General features: G+C 37.3%; 1 protein-coding gene across 3 annotated transcripts in view; it reads right to left on the bottom strand.

Annotated features, from left to right (window-relative positions):
* Positions 1-2,972: 2,972 nt before the first annotated feature.
* Positions 2,973-21,190, bottom strand: part of LOC130849472 (solute carrier family 22 member 10-like) — a 67,159-nt gene continuing 48,941 nt past the window's right edge. For 2 of the 3 annotated variants that reach the window (XM_057728389.1, XM_057728386.1), the window contains 8 exons: positions 12,293-12,447; positions 12,022-12,190; positions 10,635-10,758; positions 9,332-9,447; positions 6,837-7,051; positions 5,225-5,333; positions 4,500-4,703; positions 2,973-3,170 (listed from right to left, as the gene is read on the bottom strand). In XM_057728389.1, coding sequence (XP_057584372.1) covers positions 3,110-3,170; positions 4,500-4,703; positions 5,225-5,333; positions 6,837-7,051; positions 9,332-9,447; positions 10,635-10,758; positions 12,022-12,190; positions 12,293-12,447 — 1,153 coding nt within the window. In that variant the 3' untranslated portion in view covers positions 2,973-3,109. The remainder of the gene's footprint in view (positions 3,171-4,499; positions 4,704-5,224; positions 5,334-6,836; positions 7,052-9,331; positions 9,448-10,634; positions 10,759-12,021; positions 12,191-12,292; positions 12,448-21,190) is intronic. The other variant, XM_057728387.1, reaches the window with a different exon arrangement.

Below are 21,190 nucleotides of genomic sequence, written 5' to 3'. Positions count from 1 at the left end.
GCAAAGGAAACCATAAACAAAATGAAAAGACAATCCTCAAAGTGGGAGAAAATATTTGCAAATGAAGCAACTGACAAAGGATTAATCTCCAAAATATACAAGCAGCTCATGCAGCTCAATAGTAAAAAAACAAACAACTCAATCCAAAAATGGGTGGAAACCTAAACAGACATTTCTCCAAAGAAGGCATACAGAATGGCCAAGAGGTGCATGAAAAAGATGCTCAACATCACTAATCATTAGAGAAATGCAAAAACCACAATGAGTTATCACCTCGCACTGGTCACAATAAAAAAATCTAGGAATAATAAATGCTGAAGAAGGTGTGGAGAAAAGCGAACCCTCCTGCACTGTTGATGGGAATATAAATTGACACAGTCACTATGGAAAACAGTATGGAGATTCCTTAAAAAACTAAAAATAGAACTACCATATGACCCAGCAATCCCACTCCTGGGCATATACCCTGAGAAAACCATATTTCAAAATATACATGCTCCACAATGTTCATTGCAGCACTATTTACAATAGCCAGGACATGGAAGCAACCTAAATGTCCATTGACACATGAATGGATAAAGATGTCATATATATATACACAATGGAATATTACTAAGTCTTAAAAAGGAATAAAATTGAGTTATTTGTAGTGAGGTGGATGGACCTAGAGACTGTGATACAGAGTGAAATAAGTCAGAAAGGGAAAAACAAATACCGCAGGCTAACACATATATATATATGGTTTCTAGAAAATTGTTATGGATGAACATAGTGGCAGAGCTGGAATAAAGATACAGATGTAGAGAATAGACTAGAGGACACGGGGTGTGGGGGAGGGGAACTGGGACATACTGAGTGAGTAGCATTGACATATATACACTAACAAAGGTAAGCTCAGTTCTTTGTGACAACCTAGAGGGATGGGACAGGAGGGGTGAGAGGGAGGATCAAGAGGGAGGAGATATGGGATATATGTATACATAGAGCTGAGTCACTGTTGTACAGCAGAAACTAGCACAACATTGTAAAGCAATTATACTTCAATAAAGACGTGTATACACACACACATATATATCTGAAAAAAAAAATACAAGGTAAGCAAAGAAATAGGAAAATAGGATCCACAGTAAGAGAAAAATTATTCATGAAAAAGTAAATGAACCAAACACTCCTATATCTATTATATAAATAAACTGATAGATAAACATCCTCCCATGAAGAAAACTATAGGTGTCTTCAGTGGAACTTTAACCAAATATTTAAGCAAGAAGTAATTTCCATTTTACACAAACTTCTTCAGGAACAGGAGAGAAGTTTTCCTCGCATTCTATGTAGGTAGCCTTATTGTGATACCAAAAGCAGATAATGGTAGAAGAAAAGTGATCTAGAGACCAATAGCTCTCATTAGCATAGATGCAAAATCTCTCATTAAAATGTTAGCAAATCAAATAAAACAATATGTTTTTTAAAAGGTTACCATATCCTGAACAAGTAAGCTTATCCTAGTAGAAGCTTAATTTAACATTTCATTCTTTAATTCACCACTTAAACAAACTAAACAAACAAACAATAAAACCCCTTATGTTTGTTTCAATACACTTTACAAAATCTGTTGAAAAGTAAAAATTGTAGAACTGCAAAGTGGAAGTGGACAAAGGGTGCTCTTCTCGAGAGCCTGTAATCTTTTTGAGCAGAAATGTGAAAACCATCTCTTTCTTTCCTGACCCATAATTTTAGCTTTGTATAAAGATGCTGGAATCTTGATACCTCAGATGGAGAGATGTTGAGGTATATGCACCCACAATAATTCTGGAATCCTGCCGACTTAGAGACACTTGAGGCTCCAAGTTAAAATCACATAGATTTGTAGAAAAACACAATTTGACATCCAAACTGCATATGTGAACTGCTTGATGCTTCTGATTTTATGCTTTTTAGTCTCATTAAATGTCTGTATCCACAGAAATAAACCAAGTCCTTTGCAAGTTAAACATGCGCAACAAGTGTTTGCAGAACTAAAAATAGAAGAAATATCTTAAAATAATGTTAACTGTGTTTAGCAGCTTTACAGCATATTTTTAAAATAATACTGTGTTTTCACCTTTATGAATGCCTGTTGCAATCTGTCCTTACTCATGAGAATTATTAGTACCTTCATATCTGCTGTTTTGAAAATTAGAATTTATATTTCAATCCACATTAGTCTTAAATTACTGTATATTTGAACAGCTTTTCATACTAAATTAGCTGTGAAACTCAGAACATAATTTTTAATTTGTAGTGATTTTATTAAATGTATATACATTTGGAAAATTGTCTTGTTACTTTCCCTTCAATTTTGATATATTTATAATAAATGATATATGCTAATTTTTAAAATATGAAGGAAAAAATGAAAAGAAAAAGTAGTAATCACTTAAAATTCTACCATTAAAAGGTCACCATTGTTATTTCAATCCATGTATTTCCAATTATCTCATAATCTTTCTATTTGCTGGTGATTTATGAAGTTAATAGTATCATGTATTAAATACTTATATATTAGTGCCTGTTTCTGGATTTCTTTCGATTTCTGATTGCAAATGCTATACTGTCCTGGGTTTTGTATATTTATGTTAGAGTTCACCATATGCTGCTCCATACATCAACCAGCCGCCTCCTAATTCCACGGTGGTCCTTTGTTTACGAATCATCTTGTCTACTCATAATTTGTTGATAAATTTGAAATTTTTCCACATTGGAATGTTCATGAATTATGTGTTTCCATATATTATGTATGTGTGTGTGTGTGTGTGTGTGTGTGTGTGTATTCAAAGTCTTTATTGAATTGCTTACAATGTCGTTTCTGTTTTACATGTTGGTTCTTTGGCTGTGAGGCATGTGGGTCTAAGCTCCCTGACCAGGGATCAAGCCTGCAACCCCTGCATTGGAAGGTGAAGTATTAACCACTAGACAATCAGGAACATTCCAACACATATTTTTAATTGCAAACTTATTCCACGGTTCATATTTCCAGTATATTTTCTTGCTTGTTTTTAGATATAAAGAAAAAAACTCCTTTTTTTCTTCATATTTTTCTTTTCCTCACCCATCAGGTCATGAAAGCTCCTTAAAATTTTGTCACTTCTATGTAAGAATCGTTTTCATTTACTTTTCTTGAGAATTTTTTGCTGGACAAACAAAACAGAAACAGCCAATCAACTAACTAATCAGTAAATAAAATTAAACATTAAAAAAACAAACAAAAAAAAGGTTTGCATGCCCTCCATGTTTGCACTTGTACTACATCAAGTACAAACTGATACTCTAACCGTCAACAGCTTATAATTCTGTAAAATCCATGAGGGATTGATACTCATGCTGGAAAAGGCTCTGCTGACTGTGCAGATCCAAAAAAGCAGTTTGAAATTGGCTACTCTCACTTGGTCTCTGTAGACATCTGGCCAATGACACCTTTGGAAAGTCAAGAGAAAATCTTAAGGGAACACTCTTCTTGTTACACATTGAATTGTGTCCCTCCCAAAATCCATACTTTGAAGTTTTAACACTCAGTATCTCAGAATATAACATTATCATATTTGGAAACAGGGATTTTGTTGATTTAATTAATTAAGATCAGGTCATACTGGAGTAGTGTGGTGTCCTACTTCACCTTGGATTATTACCAGTCGTAATCCAATATGACTGGTTTCCTTATACAAAGGGAAAATTTGGACACAGAGGCATGCCAGGGAGATGCCATGTGAAGATAGGAGTTAGGCTGCCACAAGCCAAGGAACCACCAGAAGCCAAGAGAGATCTGGAACAGACCCTTTCCTGGAGCCTTCAGAGGTAGCATGGCTCTACAAACAACTTGAGCCTCTAGAACTGTGACACAATAAATTTCTGTTGTTTAAGTCACTCGACTGGGGAATTTTACTTATTATGAAAGCACTAGAAAATTGAGATACCATTTTTCTTCTTTTAAAATACCTTTTACTGTTTTTTTATTTTCCCTATCCTCAATATTTCTATTACTTATAGTAGCAAAATTGTCTAATGTTATAAGCACCAATACAAAATTTATTTCTTTATTATCTTTTCAAAGAGTAACTTTAACTCCATGTGATCTTCCTAATATTATTCCTTCACTAGATGTCTCATTTCTTACTGCTTCATATCCCAGGCTCTTATTGATCTGAGGATCATGAAATACCATCAGGATGTGTGTCTCTCTTGAGGGCAGGTAGGATGTGCCACAACAACAGAGCTTATTGTCTCTTCAGCACTAAAACCACCAATGAGAACAAGGCAGAGGAGATCTCTGCAGTCTAGACTGGAACTCACAGTGGGTGGAAATGACCTTGCCACTCATTAAGGCAATGACCCTATGGAAGTATTCCAGGCAAGGCTAAGCCTTCCCAGGGATCTGAGGAGCCCACTCGGTGTTTTGCCTTTCTCACCCACAGATCCGAAGCACAAACAGTCCCTCCCAGGGGATGTCTATAAGGTTTACTCACTTATTTTCCACATCCTGAATGGTGTCAGGCAGAGGCAGATTTCTGGTTTCAGGTTGAAAAAGGACAACAAGACCAGAAAGGATAGGAAGGACTCCATAGATGATCCAGGGCAGAGTGGGTAGATATACCACTAGGGTCATCAAGAGGGGAGCCAGTGCTGCCCCAGTCCAAGTAGCCATCATATCTAAAGCTGCTGATTTTGCCCTGAGGGGTAAACGACAACATGTAATAATCCAGTAATAATTCGCACATGAAAATATTTTGTTTTGTTGTGATTATGGAAGACAATAAAACACAACTGTTAATTACATAAGTTTGATACAAAACACTTGTTTTTACCATTTGCTCTGTGGTTTTCTAGCTGCCTTTGTCAGGGTCAAAGTGTGTTAAGATCCACTGTCATTTTAAACAGAATGTTACACATTGCACCTACCTTGGCAAGTAGTCTAAAGAATTAATGAGAGGATGCATGAAGGTGCTGCTTAGCACAGTATATGGCACCATGTCAGCTTTTTCAATAAACTTTGGCTATAAACACTGTTAGTACATTATTACTACTACTACTGCTGCTGCTGCTGCTGCTACTACTACTACTACTACTACTACTGTTACAAATGATTGCTTTATAGTTAGCAGACCTTATTGTGTATATTCCTGCAATAAGTATCAGTTAGCTGGGGAAGTGCTACTTTGAGTTCTGTCAGAATAATCACAAACTCTTATACCTGAGGAGAGTGGGGAAGAGTTCAGTAGCATGAACAGAAGTACTGGTGGTAGCGGCAGCAACACAGCCCATTCCCACACTCGCCAAAGTCACGCGCAGGGTCTGCATTTCTGGAGAGAGGAAGACCAGTGAGACTAAGAATTATGGGATGAGTGAATCAGCATGCACTGAATTTTGTGAGGTTAAAAAAACCCCTATAGGTTATTTGTATGTTTGAAACACATCACAGAAAGTTATACAGTGGCAGGTAGCACAGAGTAGTTGGTAAACTGAGAAATGCAGAGTTATCAACGTAGATGGTACGAAGTATGTAAAATTATCTGGATTAATTGCAGCAAATCTCTCTGCATATCTGAGATTTGCCAGAGAAGGAGAAGAAAAAGTGAGTCTGGCAGGAAGTTGCTTTTACTTCTTCTGTCCAGCACTTGCTATATCCTTATGGTAGAAGGTAGGACTGTTATGTGGACAATGACTAAGACTCCTAATTATAAGCTCTAACCTTGATGAGCTTACAATTAAAGGGCAGAATTTAAAGTGACCAATCATCCTGGTTTTCCTTGGAATTAGCAGGTTTTAGCAAGGTGGGATTTTCATTGATAAAATCAGGAAAGTCCCAGGTAAACCGAAATGAGTCAGTCAACCTGGTGTAGATACAGCATTGCCGTGGGGTGAGTAAGGCACCAGAGAGTAATAAAAGGACAGAACTACTCTGTTAGTGGACAGGCTGAAGAGAAGCCAGATCTACATCAGTGTTAGACATAAGGAAGCAAGAATGGAAACTTCTATTTGGAAAAAAAAGTCAGGACTTGGGAGCCACTTTTACAATATAAAAAGAAATCTAATTATAGCTGTATAATATTGGAAAGAACTCTCTTGTCACGGAGTAAGCCTATATCATTAATGATATCCTGAGCAGCAGAATCCACCCATCTCTGATGCTGTGAAGTCTATTCCTGCACTGGGAGATGGTGAAGTACAGTGCCCACTAAGTTTCTCCTACTCAATACATATCATCACTCTATTAACTTAAAAGTAATCTAACAGGGAATGGAAAGGATTTTAATCTGCTTAAATCCTGCTCCTACTCTTCACTCTTTCATTCCTTGAAAAAGAGGGATTTTCTTTCATTTCCTGGAAGATGCCTATAATAAGCGCTAATGGTAGTCATGGTGACAATGCCACACTTCCATGTGGATACATAGAGATGGGATAGTAGACCAGTCATCGAAGCTGGTAATGAAGAGCCCAAACAGAGGGAGTGACCAGAGAGTGTCCTCACCTGGAGTATAATTGCAAGGCCCCACCCCTCTATGCTTGTTATTAGAAGTGTGAATGGACAAAATGCAAGTGAACAAGGGCTGTCCTAGAGGAAGTGTGAGGATTAAATGGTACCAGTTTCCAGATACTTCTAGGATGTGACAAAGATAAATGTATATCTGAGCTGCCCCTTACTCACTTCTGGCTCCTTCCTCAACAACTTTTTAGCAGACTTTCTCATCTGCTTGCTTTGGTGGACTACTTAGCCCTTAAGTAGGAGCTCTCTTTATTCCTGGTTTTAGAAAAGTGACTAATACAGTTCCTGAAGCATGAGATAAAGTCCAGTCTTCTCTCACCTTGGGGCACAAACGTGTTGGCCAAAATGGAAAGTCCCACCGGGAACATGAAAAGCATCTGGGTTGGTCTACGGCCCATGTGATTCAGTGGTAAAAGTGGAAGAACTCGGGCTGAAGAAGTGAGAGCGCCAAAGATTACCTGGAACAGGAAAATATCCCTTCCAAAGTGCTGTATGTTGATAAATGTGCCATAATATGATATCGTGTTTGCGAATCTGTAGTGAACAAGAGAAGACACAAGCCATAAGACTTAGGGCCTAGGGGCTGCAGTTGATGATTATAATCACCCAGGCAGTCAATGGTTAAAGAATAAAGACACAGGCTGATTTGTATGAAACTTCATTTTAAGGTGATAAATATATCATTAAAAACTGCATGGCTATATGTGAAAAAAAGATGAATTTCTCCTGTCATTCTTTTGCCTGAGTCCCTAGGCAGACAGTTGGCAGTTATGGGAAAACATAACCTGATCCAATCACTATGTTGGAGGGTGTATAGGAGTTGAATATAGAAGGGTAAAACTTGGAAATTAGAGAAAGGATTTCTTTTTGGAGGGTTGTCAGTATGCTGTAAGTCCTCCCTTTCCGTCACCAACCTCAATACCATAAAGAATTTCCTTTCTTTCCACTAGTGGTTGAAGCTGCAAAGATGCTACCTGTGTCCCCTTGACCTGGAGCACGGTACCTGGTGTCTATCACAATTCTAGGAAATTTAAGTTCATATCTGACTTCTTAGGGCTAAGGGAAAAAGTAAGAATTCAAGCAAGTCCCTTCTCTTCATCTGCATCTTTATTCTTGCCCTGTCACTGGGTTCATCAGTACTATTGTTTTAGATTCCATAGATAAGAGTCAGCATGCAGTATTTGTTTTTCTCTTCCTGGCTTACTTCACTCTGTATGACAGACTCTAGGTCCGGACTTGAGGACACAGGGTGGAGGGCAAAGGGGAAGCTGGGACGAAGTGAGTGAGTAGCATTGACATATATACACTACCAAATGTAAAATAGATAGGGAGTGGGAAGCTGCTACATAACACAGGGAGATCAACTCGATGATTGGTGATGACTTAGAGGGGTGGGATAGGGAGGGTGGGAAGGAGTCACAGGAGGGAGGGGATGTGAGGATATATGTATAAATACAGCTAATTCACTTTGCTGTACAGCAGAAACTGGCACAACAGTGTAAAGAAATTATACTCCAATAAAGAGCTTAAAAAAAAGAATTCAAGCAAACAAACATACACCAAATGTACCATAAGAAATGGAATCAAAGCTTTCTTCAGGTGATCTACAATTCAACCATGAAGGATCTAAGAGAAAGGAGTCAACTTTCATGATCTACTAACACTCTGAGAGAGCTATACTTAGATATTACAACAGAAGAAACCATCACAGACCACAGCAATCTCAAATAAGTAAACTCTTTCTTGACCATTATCTCTATTTTTTTTTCCACTCTGATTGTCTAGGATTAAGAAACTGATGTGTATGGCTTTGTGGGTAGGTGAAAAAGCCCAATGCAGTTAATTGCAGAAGCAGTCTACTAGGATATGCCTAGGAAGAGGTAAACTATATAATTCATTAGTTAATTTTTTAAGCTTGGCATCAGCTCTATATTGTCCTATATGGGTCTCTTCTTGTAATGCTTCAAAAATTCAGAATTACCTAAAATATTTTCCTCCTGACCCTCAAAAATAATTATTTGTGTTTAAGAGATAATGTACAGGATTTTCTACAGAGGCCCTAGCTGACACTCCAAACTGGAAACAAGTAAAAGTCCACCAATGTTGAAGAACATAAAGAAATTGTAGTGTATTCATCTACTGGAAATTAAAGCACTAGGAAGGAGAACACCCTACTGTTACATGCAACAGAATGGATGAATCTTCCTGAATAAGCATGAGGAAAATGGGCTGTCACAGAACCCGTCTATCATTTACATTATGTGAAGGTCAAGATTGGGCAACACTCATCTATAGAGAAGGAAATAAGAATAGCTGTTAACTTCTATTTGGCACAGGAGAGGGCAGTGAGGAGAGAACAGAGTCAGGCAGTGGTGGTAGTGGTGGTGGTTACTGTTGTACTGGATAGTTGAGGGGAACTCTTGGAAAATTAGGATTTTTCCATCTTGATCTGCAGGTTGGCTACATTTTTACATATTGAAATATTCACTGATTTGTTTATATTCACGATGTATTCACATTACTGTGTGCAATATTTGCTCCAATGCAAATTGAAAGCGAAAATGAAGAAAACCAGGTGCCAAAATCTGTATGGAAGTTCTCAATATTAATCTCCAGTGAAGAGACTGATAGTATGATATGACCTAACAAACTCTTCTTCATATAATCAATTCCACGGGAGTCTCATTTGGTGTGTTTTCCTCATCTTTTATCTTCAAATAAACCCCTCCCTCTCACAACACAGTTATAACCTTTGAAATAAATAGATTCATGTCCTCACTCTTTGAATGTTGTCATGCACTGTGTGAAACCCACCTCACAAAGAATAGGAGACAGGTCCTTTTACGCAGGTTGGGTGTGCGCAACAAGTCAAACATGGTAGTTTTGGTCTGTGCTGCCTCCAGCTCCTTCTGCATAGCAGCTCTCAAACCCTTCAACAAAACAAACGTGTCATTTGTCAACATAGTGCCAGGTATTGTGATGAGCTCTGGCACCCAATAGGACAGGAGAGATATGTTACCTTTCTTTGTAGTGTAACATGTTATACATGCCATCACAGGAGTGAATGAGATATGAAGGAGGACGTAGGGAGTTAAGGGAGATGCCAGAAAATTATACAGCAACAATGATATTTTGAAAATGAGGCCAGGGTCGGGGTATCCATAAGAGGTCAGGGTATCCATGAGAGTATATAGACAATAGATTCAGATCAAGGAATGAGCTAAATTAAGAAGTCTTTGTACAGCACTTGAAGCTTCCTTTTTTAAGAGATGGCTAGAAGGGGCATCATCAGAAAATCTATAAGCAGTAAATGCTGGAGAGGGTGTGGAGAAAAGGGAACCCTCTTGCACTGTTGGTGGGAATGTAAATTGATACAGCCACTGTGGAGAACAGTATGGAGGTTCCTTGCAAAACTAAAAATAGAGTTACCATATGACCCAGAAATCCCACTGCTGGGCATATACCCAGAGAACACCATAATTCAAAATGGCACAGGCACTCCAATGTTCATTGCAGCACTATTTACAATAGCCAGGACATGGAAGCAACCTAAATGTCCATCAACAGATGAATGGATAAAAAAGATGTGGTACATATATACAATGGAATATTACTCAGCTATAAAAAGCAAGGAAACTGGGACATTTCTAGAGACATGGATGGACTTGGAGACTATCATGCAGAGTGAAGTGAGTCAGAAAGAGAAAAACAAATACCGTATATTAACACATATATGCAGACTATAGAAAAATGGTACAAATCAACCGGTTCACAAGGTGGAAATAGAGGCACAGATGTAGAGAACAAACATATGGACCCCAAGTGGGGAAAGTGGGGAGGGTTGGGGGGGGAATGAATTGGGAGATTGGGATACCAAATTGTACATTCTAAATATATGCAGTTTATTGTATGTTAACTGTATCTCAATAAATGTTCTAAAAAAAAAAAAAAAGAGAGAGAGAGATGGCCATGAAAGACAAGAACTGAGCTTGCATTCTCAACTAGCTGCCATTGTTAGAAAAGCAGTTTTTCTATCTCAATAAGGAGAAGGCAGGTGTCAGTTTATGTCTTCCCTCCAATCCTTCCATCCAGTAACCATCTTCTCCTTCCTGCTCACCTCCATGTTCAGGATTGCTTCAGCATTCTTTATTCCATTTATGTGTGCAACTTTTTTAAGTTCCTTTAAGCCCTCATCTGGCTTATTAGTGATAATCAGCCACCGAGCAGACTCCACCAGCCACCTGATGAAAGAAGAGCACACAGTGCAGTCAGCTCTCTCTTTCTCATATGTCATATGGTTATTGGCAACAGATGCTTTTTGCTTTCCAATTATATATCTACAACTTTACTTGTTGGATGAGGAAAGATACTCATGTTCTACTATAATAGAATACAAATACTGGGAAGATATGAGAATGACCACCACATGCATTGCACCTGAAAGGTATACTACATACAGTCCAATACAGACTTTGGAGTCAAATTTTCTCTCTGCTTAATCAGCAGATTTTCCCAGAAGCTTATATGGCTTGAGCTTGAGAGTTTTCCACATGCATGATTCCCTTCCAAACTTGTCTTTGGTTCTAGCAAATTTGAGTTCCCAGTATATATTTATAAAATACATTCTTTAAAATAGCCCCCCAATTACGTAAGCTTAAAGCCCAACAAAGTTTGCAAATACTCCTGCCACGGCATGCTCTGTTAGTAACTAACTACACAAATGAGTCAGTTATATCAGCCTCAGTTTTCTCATCAATAAAATGCAGAAAGTAGTGCCACCTTCCTTGTAGGCTTGTTATGAGAATAGAACAATGTAATGGTTGTGTCTGGCATTAATTGCACTCTCTTCTCTCTGTGAACTCGTCTCACTGTGTTAAATCTATATTTATCTCTTCACTATCGACTAACTGATTCTCTTTAGACTAGTTTTAAGTGTAGCGATGAAGTTAACTATAAATAAATGTTAAAATTATTTAAGGGAATTATTTATGTTTACCTTTGAACATAAGAGGTAAATAACCTAGACTGCATGTTACTTTTATTACTGGAGAAACTATGCTTCTATTTTGTCAACTAGCTATATGAATAAATTTGCTGTCTCTTCCTTTTGTCCAATTTCATCTATAAAATGAAAATAAAAACTTTTCCATAACGTGATTCATTTCAAAGCCAAAAAATATTAAAGATATTTACTTTTTGAATACTTGAGTCTGTATTTTATATTAAGGAAAATAATATTAGAATAATTATATGACCACTATACTGGGTAAGATACATGAAGAAGGATGGCAGAAATCACCTAGAACTCCCTGGCAGAAAGGTCACTGTCACTCCCTGTTGTGCTTCTCAATCTCAGTTTGCACAGAGTGAACAGATGAAAGACAAGGGTTTTAAGTCCAAACAATAAGGTATGGTCCATGGAATAAGAAAATCAATATACCCTGATTCAATATGCATTTTCATACCAGTTTCCCTGAAGACAGAGTGAGAGAGAAGGCCCATACCTTGAGGAGAGGAAAAAGACAAAGAAAGGTACAGACACCACCAGCTGCAGGGTACGCCACTCTCGAAAGACAAAAGCCAGTCCTCCCAGCATTGTCTGTCCCATACTTAAGGCACAGGATATCAGTGTTATTACCATGGCTTTTGACTGGGACCTTGTCCACTCTATAACTGAAAGAAAATCCATTTGGGATATTAATGTCAGATAAGAGTGAAATTTCATGGTCAAATTCAAGGATTGGAAAATGGAGAAGGTAAAAGTTGTGGACTTACTGAGCATACTGTTATTTGTCATGACGACCACAGCAGAACAACCTGACCAGAAGCGTAATGAGCAGTGAATGAGGAAATTGGGAGCAAAGGCTGTACATGTCCCGGAGATGGCGAGCTGGAGTAAACCCCACCTGAGAATCAACCTTCGCCCAAACCTAAGAAGCAAAGATTCAGCTTAGATTATGGGAGTAATAATAATTTATGGTAAAAAATTCAGAAAACAAAAGCATACTCTGAAATCCAGAGAATGTTTTAACAATTGATTATGTACCTGAAAGCTTGAAAAAACAAGAGCAAAATCAACAAATCTCCACAAAAGCAACACTCCTTGTCTATATAATATAGACTAAGAATGTCAAATCTTCATCCTCCAGTCAGCAGGAGGCATCTGACATCAAGTGATAACATATCAAAGAAACCATGGTACTGGGAATTGTAATTAACATAAGCAGCCATTGTACAAGCATACATATTTAGCATAGTAGAGACTCTGTATAGTGTCAGTGACACTAGAGAGCTGAAAGTATCCTCCGGTCTCTAGGATCAGACAGGTTAAGGCTAAAGTGATGCAAACAATCAGGGAAACACTGCATCAAAGTTGTTAAAAGTTTATGTAAAATCATTCTATTGAATCTGGATTTATAGTTCTCAAGCAACACGCTTTTCTAGAAGAATAGGAGTGCTGTAACCCAGATAAAGGAACTTATAGAATTTTCTCAGAGAAAAGATTAATGTAAGATGGTGAATGAAGGGAAAAAGTAGGTGGAGGACAAATAAAGAAAAGGGAATTTGGTGTTCCTTGGGTGTCCAGAAAAGGGGACCTTAGTGGATACAACTTGGACTACACAGGATGTGCTAATAGGAGGGTGAGTCAAAAATTATCCATACTCTGGCTGTAGAATTTATTTTAATTAACTTTTAGAAAAGACAAATACATCATTTTTTGACATAATCTACTCGCTTTTCAATACACGTCATCCCTCTGTCACCAAGCTTTTGTATTCTCTCATTAAAAAATGTATTAGGCTGAACTGTGAGACACAAGTAGATTGCTGTCTTCACGTCTTCATCAGAAGTGAGTCCAGCTCCTTCTTGTTGGCTAACACTTGTGCGACCTTCCTTGAGCTTCTCTATCCATTCATACACAATTCTTCATGACAAAACATTTTCTCCATACTGCACACACAGTCTTTGATAAATAACAGCTCCAGATACACCCTCAGACCACAAAAAATGAATCACTTCACGCTGCTCTTTTTTTGTGCAAATCACAAGTGGGACATCCATTTTTGCTCACACCACAGTTACAAATGAACTGATGTAACACATTCACACCTGCACAGAAGTGACTGGGGAGACAGTAGCCTTGAACAGAAAGCTCTGATAAGACAGTGTGGCCAACTGAAGTTTTTTTCTTTTCTTTTTTTAAGCTCTTTATTGGAATATAATTGCTTTGCACTCTTGTACCAGTTTTTGAGGTACACCAAAGTCAATCATCTGTATTTATACATATATCCCCATGTCCCCTCCCTCCTGCAACTCCCTCCTGCTGTCCCTGTCCTGGCCCTCTAAGGTATCACCCATCATCGAGTTGATCTCCCTTTGTTATACAGCTACTTCCCACTAGCTATCTATTTTACAGTTGGTAGTGTATGTATGTCTATGCTACTCTCTCACTTCGTCCCAGCTTCCCCTTTGCCCCCTGCCCCCCCAACCCCATGTCCTCCAGTCCATTCTTTGCATCTGCATCCAGGGGTATTTCTTATATTCAATAGGAAGATTCTTTTGGTTGCATCATTCATTTAGGTCTGGAAATCCACATCTATTTCAGAGATAATTTCTAGAAGGAAAGATAGTGATGTCTCCTTTGCTGAGAGATACATCCAATTGGTCCAGTTCATCTTTTAGAGTCTGATCACACTAGGTCATTCATTGTCTAGCCTATGGTCTGATTTCCTTGCATTAAGTACTTCTATCTTTCCCATCATTTGAGGCCATGGATGTAGGTTCACACAATCCAATTCATAGGTCTGATAAACACACCCATACACAGCAATAAAAGCGTCTGCCTATTCTACCTCACAGGGTTATTATGGGGGTTAAATGCGGATTCAGTAGGTAAAAGTATTTTGTAGACTCTTAAGTGGTCACAAATGTAATGGATTTAAAGGACTTTCAAAGCTGCTTAATTTACCAAAGCTACACACTTATACCAATTTTACTAAATCAGTTGAGAAATTATAATAAACTTTTATTTAACCAGACTGGTTGTTGCCAAAAACCCACAAAAATGCAGCAAAAACTCACATACTTTGGTGCTTAGTGGAACATAATTTAGCACAAAGGCTAAAATGGTCCATAAAACTCTGAATAACAACCTGAGAAGAATTGCTTCATATTTATTGAGGAGTAAGTCACCTCTAACACGCTTGCCAGCAGCAGCCTGCAGCCTGGTGTTGTGTTGGTAGAAGGCCCATTTGTTTTTGATACTCTAATGTCCTGCTGGTGTTGGAGGGTTGCCTGCAGAGGTGGGGGCAGCTGTGGCTCACCGAGGAGACAGAGGCACTGGTAGCAGGGGTTCTGGGAAGGGCTCATTGGCGTGAGCTCTCGCAGAGTCCCCAGAAGTGTTAATATAACCAGAGTGGGGATGACTTTTGAGTCACCCTCATATATATGCCCAGCAATAAAAAATTAATAGACACATTTTGGGGACTGAAATTCCCCTGCAATATTTCAAACAGTATTCTTTAAAAATTTGGATAATCCACCAAAAAAGGCAGAAAATATGAAACATAGGAACAAAACACACCAAATAATAATATTCATAATTATTATCATCATCAAAACATAATGTAGAAAAAATAAAATTAAAGCATAGACTGAGACAAATCATAACAACAATCACATGAAAGTAATTGCTAATGACCTAAACCATCTATCAAATGAGGGAGATTATCAAAAAGGGTTTAAAAAAACATCTAATTTTATGCTGCTTAAAATAGTACTAAAAATATTGTACTACAAAATATTGTAGGTTGAAAGTAAATTGACAGTAAAAGACAGTAAAAATATTCAATTCAAATAGTAATTATAGAATGCCTTGAGTCTTTATATTATCATCAAAGGAAACAAATTTCAAAAGAAAATACATTTCCAGAAATAATAATGCTGAAAATGTCAAATGTATATGGATGCAACAAAAGTTTGAAATACAAGAAATAACACTGATAGAATTAGATACACAATTCAAATACTGTAATCATTAATTCATAACTCCCCATTCACCTTATCCATCTTATACCTAAAATCTACTTTCTACTGCCATTAATTTGCCTATTCCAGATAGTTCTTTTAAATGAATGCATACATTTGTCCTCTTGTGCCTGGTTTATTTCATTTAGCATAATTTTTTCATGGTTTACTTATGTTATACCATGTACCAGAACATCATTCATTTTTTCTCGCTGAATAATATCCTATTGTGTATATGCACCATATTTGTTCACCCATTAATCTGCTGATGTATACTTGGATTGCCACATTTAGCTATTATAAATAATGTAATGAACACTGATGTACAACTATCTAACACCCTATTTTTAATATTTTACAGCATATTCCTATGAATGGAATTGCTGGTTCAAGTAACAATTATATGTTTAGGCTTTTGACAATCTACCAAACTATTTTCCATCTTCGTTTCACTATTTTATATTTCCACTGTCAATGCATGAGGGTTTCAATTTCTCCACTTCCTCAACAACAATTACCATTTTTGGTTTTTTTAAATTATACTCATCCTAGTAGGTGTGAAGTGGTTACTCATAGAGATTTCATTTCCATTTCCTTAAAAAGTGATGACACAGAAGAAATCAAAGAGGAAATCAAAAAATATATGGAAAAAAATGACAATGAAAACACAATGACCCAAAACCTGTGGGATGGAGCAAAAGCAGTATTAGGAGGCAAGCTTAGAGTAATACAATCCTACCTCAAGAAACAAGAAAAATCTCAAATAAACAACCTAATCTTACACCTAAAACAATTAGAGAAAGAAGAACAAAAAAACCCTAAAGTGAGCAAAAGGAAAGAAATCATAAAGATCAGATCAGAAATAAACAAAAAAAAAAAAAAAAAGAAAGAAAGAAAGAAACAATAGCAAAGATCGACAAAACTAAAATCTGGTTCTTTGAGGAGATAAACAAAGTTGATAAACCATTAGCCAGACTCATCAGGAAAAAAAAGGAGAAGACACAAATCAACAAATTAGAAATGAAAAGGAGAAGTAACAACTGACACTGCAGAAATAAAAAAGATCGTGAGATACAACAAACAAGTATATGCCAATAAATTGGATAACCTGGAAGAAATGGATAAATTCTTAGAAAAGTACACTCTTCCAAGACTGAACCAGGAAGAAACAAAAAATATGAACAGACCAATCACAAGCACTGAAATTGAGACTGTGATTAAAAATCTCCCAACAAACAAAAGCCCAGGGCAAGGTGGCTTCACAGGCGGATTTTATCAAACGTTTCGAGAAGAGCTACTACCTAACCTTCTCAATCTCTTCCACAATATAGCAGAAGAAGGAACACTTCCAAACTCATTTTATGAGACCACCATCACCCTGATACCAAAACCAGGCAAAGACATCACAAAAAAAAGAAAATTACACGCCAATATCACCGATAGATGCAAAAATCCTCAACAAAATACTAGCTAACAGAATCCAACAACACATTAAAAAATCATACACCATGATCAAGTGGGGTTTATCCATGGCATGCAAGGATTCATCAATATTGCAAATCAATCATTGTGATACATCATATTAACTAATTAAAGGATAAAAAACATATGATCATCTCAATAGATGGAGAAAAAGCTTTTGACAAAATTCAACATCCATTTATGGTAAAAAAAAAAAAACAACAACAACTGTCCAGAAAGTGGACATTGAAGGAAATTACATCAACATAATAAAAGTCATATATGACACACCAGCAGCCAACATCATTCTAAATGGTGAAAACCTGGAAACATTCCCTCTAAGAACAAGAACAAGACAAGGGTGCCCAAGCTTACCACTATTATTCAACATAGTTTTGGAAGTGTTAGCCACAGCAATCAAAGAAGAAAATAAAATAAAAGAAATCCAAACTGTAAAAGAAGTAAAATTCTCACTCTTTGTAGATGACATGAAATTATACATAGAAAACCCTAAAGATGCTACCAGAAAACGGCTAGCACTAATCAATGAATTTAGTATCAGGATGCAAAATTAATGCACAGAAATCTGTTGCATTCTATACACTAACAAAGAAAGATCAGAAAGAGAATTTAAGGAAGCACTCACATTTACCATTGCAACAAAAAGAACAAAATATCTAGGAATAAACCTGCCAAAGGATGCAAAAGACCTGTATGCAGAGAATTATAAGACACTGATGAAAGAAATCAAAGACGATACAACAGATGGAGACACATACCATGTTCTTGGATTGGAAGAATCAACATTGTGAAAATGACTATACTATCCAAAGCAATTTACAGATTCAATGCACTCCCTATCAAACTACCAATGGCATTTTTCAAAGAACTAGAACAAGAAATCTTATGATTTGTATAGAAACGCAAAACACCCTGACTAGTCAAAGTAATCTTGAGAAGGAATGATGGAGCTGGTGGAATCAGGCTCCCTGACTTCAAACTATACTACAAGGCTACAGTGATCAAGACAGTATGGTACTGGCACAAAAACAGAAATATAGATCAATGGAAATATTTGTTCCAAAATAGAGAGCCCAGAGGTAAACCCAAGCACATATGGGCAACTTATCTTTGACAAAGGAGGCAAGAATATACAATGGAAAAAAGACAACCTCTTCAATAAGTAGTGCTGGGACAATTGGACAGCTACATGTCAAAGAATGAAAATAGAATACTTCCTAACACCATACACAAAAATAAACTCCAAATCGATTAAAGACATAAATGTAAGACCAGACACTCTAAAACTCTTAGAGGAAAACATAGGCAGAACACTCTATGACAAAAATCAAAGCAAGATCTTTTTTGACCCATCTCCTAGAATAATGGAAATAAAATCAAGAATAAACAAATGGGACCTAATGAAACTTAAAAGCTTTTGCACAGTGAAAGAAACCATAGACAAGACAAAAAAGCCCTCAGAATGGGAGAAAATACTTGCCAATGAAGCAACTGACAAAGGATTAATCTCCAAAATATACAAGCAGCTCATGCAGCTTAATACCATAAAAGAAAATAACCCAATCCACAAATGGGCAGAAGACCTAAATAGACATTTCTCCCAAGAAGACATGCAGATGGCTAACAAACACATGAAAACATGCTCAACATCACTAATTATTAAAGGAATGCAAGTCAAAGCCACAATGAGGTATCACCTCACATCAGTCAGAATGGCCATCATCAAAACATCTAGAAACAGTAAATGTTGGAGAGGGTGTGGAGAAAAGGAAACTTTCCTGCACTGTCGGTGGGAATGTAAGTTGGTACAGCCACTATGGTAAACAGTATGGAGGGTCCTTTAAAAACTAAAAATAGAACTACCATAAGACCCAGCAATCCCACTACTACTACTTCCACGTCCGGGCTATTGTAAGTATGGCTGCAATGAGAACTGTGGCACACGTTTCTTTTTGGATTATGAATTTCTTTGGGTATATGTCCAGTAGTGGGTGTAGCTTTTTTCTTAAATACCTTATAACTTGTTAAGCTCCCTTTTATTCCTAGTACTATTATTATTTATATCATGAAAGAATGTTAGGCTTTATAAAGTGCTGAATATATTAGCTGAAATTATGGGGTTTTCTCCTTCATTCTATTGAAGTGGTATATTACATTGATTGATTTCCTTATGTTGAACTAAGTTTGCAATCCTGAGATAAATCCTACTGGTTCATGGTGTATAATCCTTTCAACATGCCGTTGGATTCCGTGTGCTAGCACTTTATTGTAGATTTTTGAATGCATAAGGGGTGTTGCAGTGTTGTTTTCCTATGAAATCATTTGGTTTTTATTTCATTTTATTTTATTTTTTTGGGGGGGTACATCAGGTTCAATCATCTGTTTTTATACACATATTCCCGTATTCCCTCCCTTCCTTGACACCCCCTGTCGAGTCCCCGCCACCCTCCCTGCCCCAGTCCTCTAAGGCATCTTCCATACTCGAGTTGGACTCCCTTTGTTATACAACAACTTCCCACTGACTATTTTACAGTTGGTAGTATATATATGTCTGTGCTACTCTCTCGCTTCTCAGTTTCCCCTTCAGCCCCCGCCCCCTCCCATACCTCGAGTTCTCCAGTCCATTCTCTGTATCTGCATCCTTGTTCTTGTCACTGAGTTCATCACTACCATTTTTAGATTCTGTATATGTGAGTTAGCATACAATATTTGTCTTTCTCTTGCTGACTTACTTCACTATGTATGACAGATTGTAGTTCTATCCACCTCATGACATATAGCTCCATCTCATCCCTTTTTATAGCTGAGTAATATTCCATTGTATATATATGCCACATCTTCTGTATCCATTCATTTGTTGATGGGAATTTAGGTTGCCTCCATGTCCTGGCTATTGTAAATAGTGCTGCAATAAACATTATGGAACAAGTTTCTTTTGGGATTATGGTTTTCTTTGGGTATATGCCCAGGAGTGGGATTACTGGATCATATGGTAGTTCTATTTGTAGTTTGTTAAGGAAACTCCAAATAGTTTTCCATAGTGGCTGTACCAACTTACAGTCCCACCAACAGTGCAGGAGAGTTCCCTTTTCTCCACACCCTCTCCAACATTTGTGGTTTCCAGATTTTGTGATGATGGCCATTCTGATTGGTGTGAGGTGATACCTCATTGTGGCTTTGACTTGCATTTCTCTGATGATGAGTGATGTTGAGCATCTTTTCATGTGTTTGTTGGCCATCTGTATGTCTTCTTTGGAGAAATGTCTATTTAGGTCTTCTGCCCATTTGTGGATTGGGTTATTTGCTTTTTTGGTATGAAGCTTCATGAGCTGCTTGTATATTTTGGAGGTTAATCCTTTGTCCGTTGTTTCATAGGCAATTATTTTCTCCCATTCTGAGGGTTGCCGTTTAGTCTTGTTTATGGTTTCTTTTGCTGTGCAAAAGCTTTTAAGTTTCATGAGGTCCCATTTGTTTATTCTTGATTTTATTTCCATGATTCTAGGAGGTGGGTCCAAAAGGGTCTCGCTTTGATGGATGCCATAGAGTGTTCTGCCTATGTTTTCCTCTAGGAGTTTTATAGTGTCTGGCCTTACATGTACGTCTTTAATCCATTTGGAGTTTATTTTTGTGTATGGTGTTAGGAGGTGTTCCAATTTCATTCTTTTACATGTTGCTGTCCAATTTTCCCAGCATGACTTATTGAAGAGGCTGTCTTTTTTCCATTGTATACTCGTGCCTCCTTTGTCAAAGATAAGGTGCCCATATGTGTTTGGGCTTAATTGTGAATTCTCTATTCTATTCCATTGGTCTTCCTTTCTATTTTTGTGCCAGTACCATACTATCTTGATCACTATGGCCTTGTAGTATAGGTTGAAGTCAGGAAGCCTGATTCCACCAACTCCATTTTTCCTTCTCAAGATTGCTTTGGCTATTTGGGGTCTTTTGCGTTTCCATACAAATCATCAGATTTCTTGCTCTAGTTCTTTGAAAAAAGCCATTGGTAATTTGATCGGAATTGCATTGAATCTGTAAATTGCTTTGGGTAGTACAGTCATTTTCACGATGTTGATCCTTCCAATCCAGGAACATGGAATGTCCCTCCAACTGTTTGTGTCGTCTTTGATTTCTTTCATCAATGTCTTAAAGTTTTCTGATACAGATCTT

The sequence above is a fragment of the Hippopotamus amphibius genome, chromosome 3, assembly GCF_030028045.1.
Source record: "Hippopotamus amphibius kiboko isolate mHipAmp2 chromosome 3, mHipAmp2.hap2, whole genome shotgun sequence".
In the NCBI taxonomy this organism is placed as follows: domain Eukaryota; kingdom Metazoa; phylum Chordata; class Mammalia; order Artiodactyla; family Hippopotamidae; genus Hippopotamus; species Hippopotamus amphibius.
The sequence above is the reverse complement of the archived record's forward strand: the minus strand, read 5'-3'. Positions and strand labels throughout refer to the sequence as shown.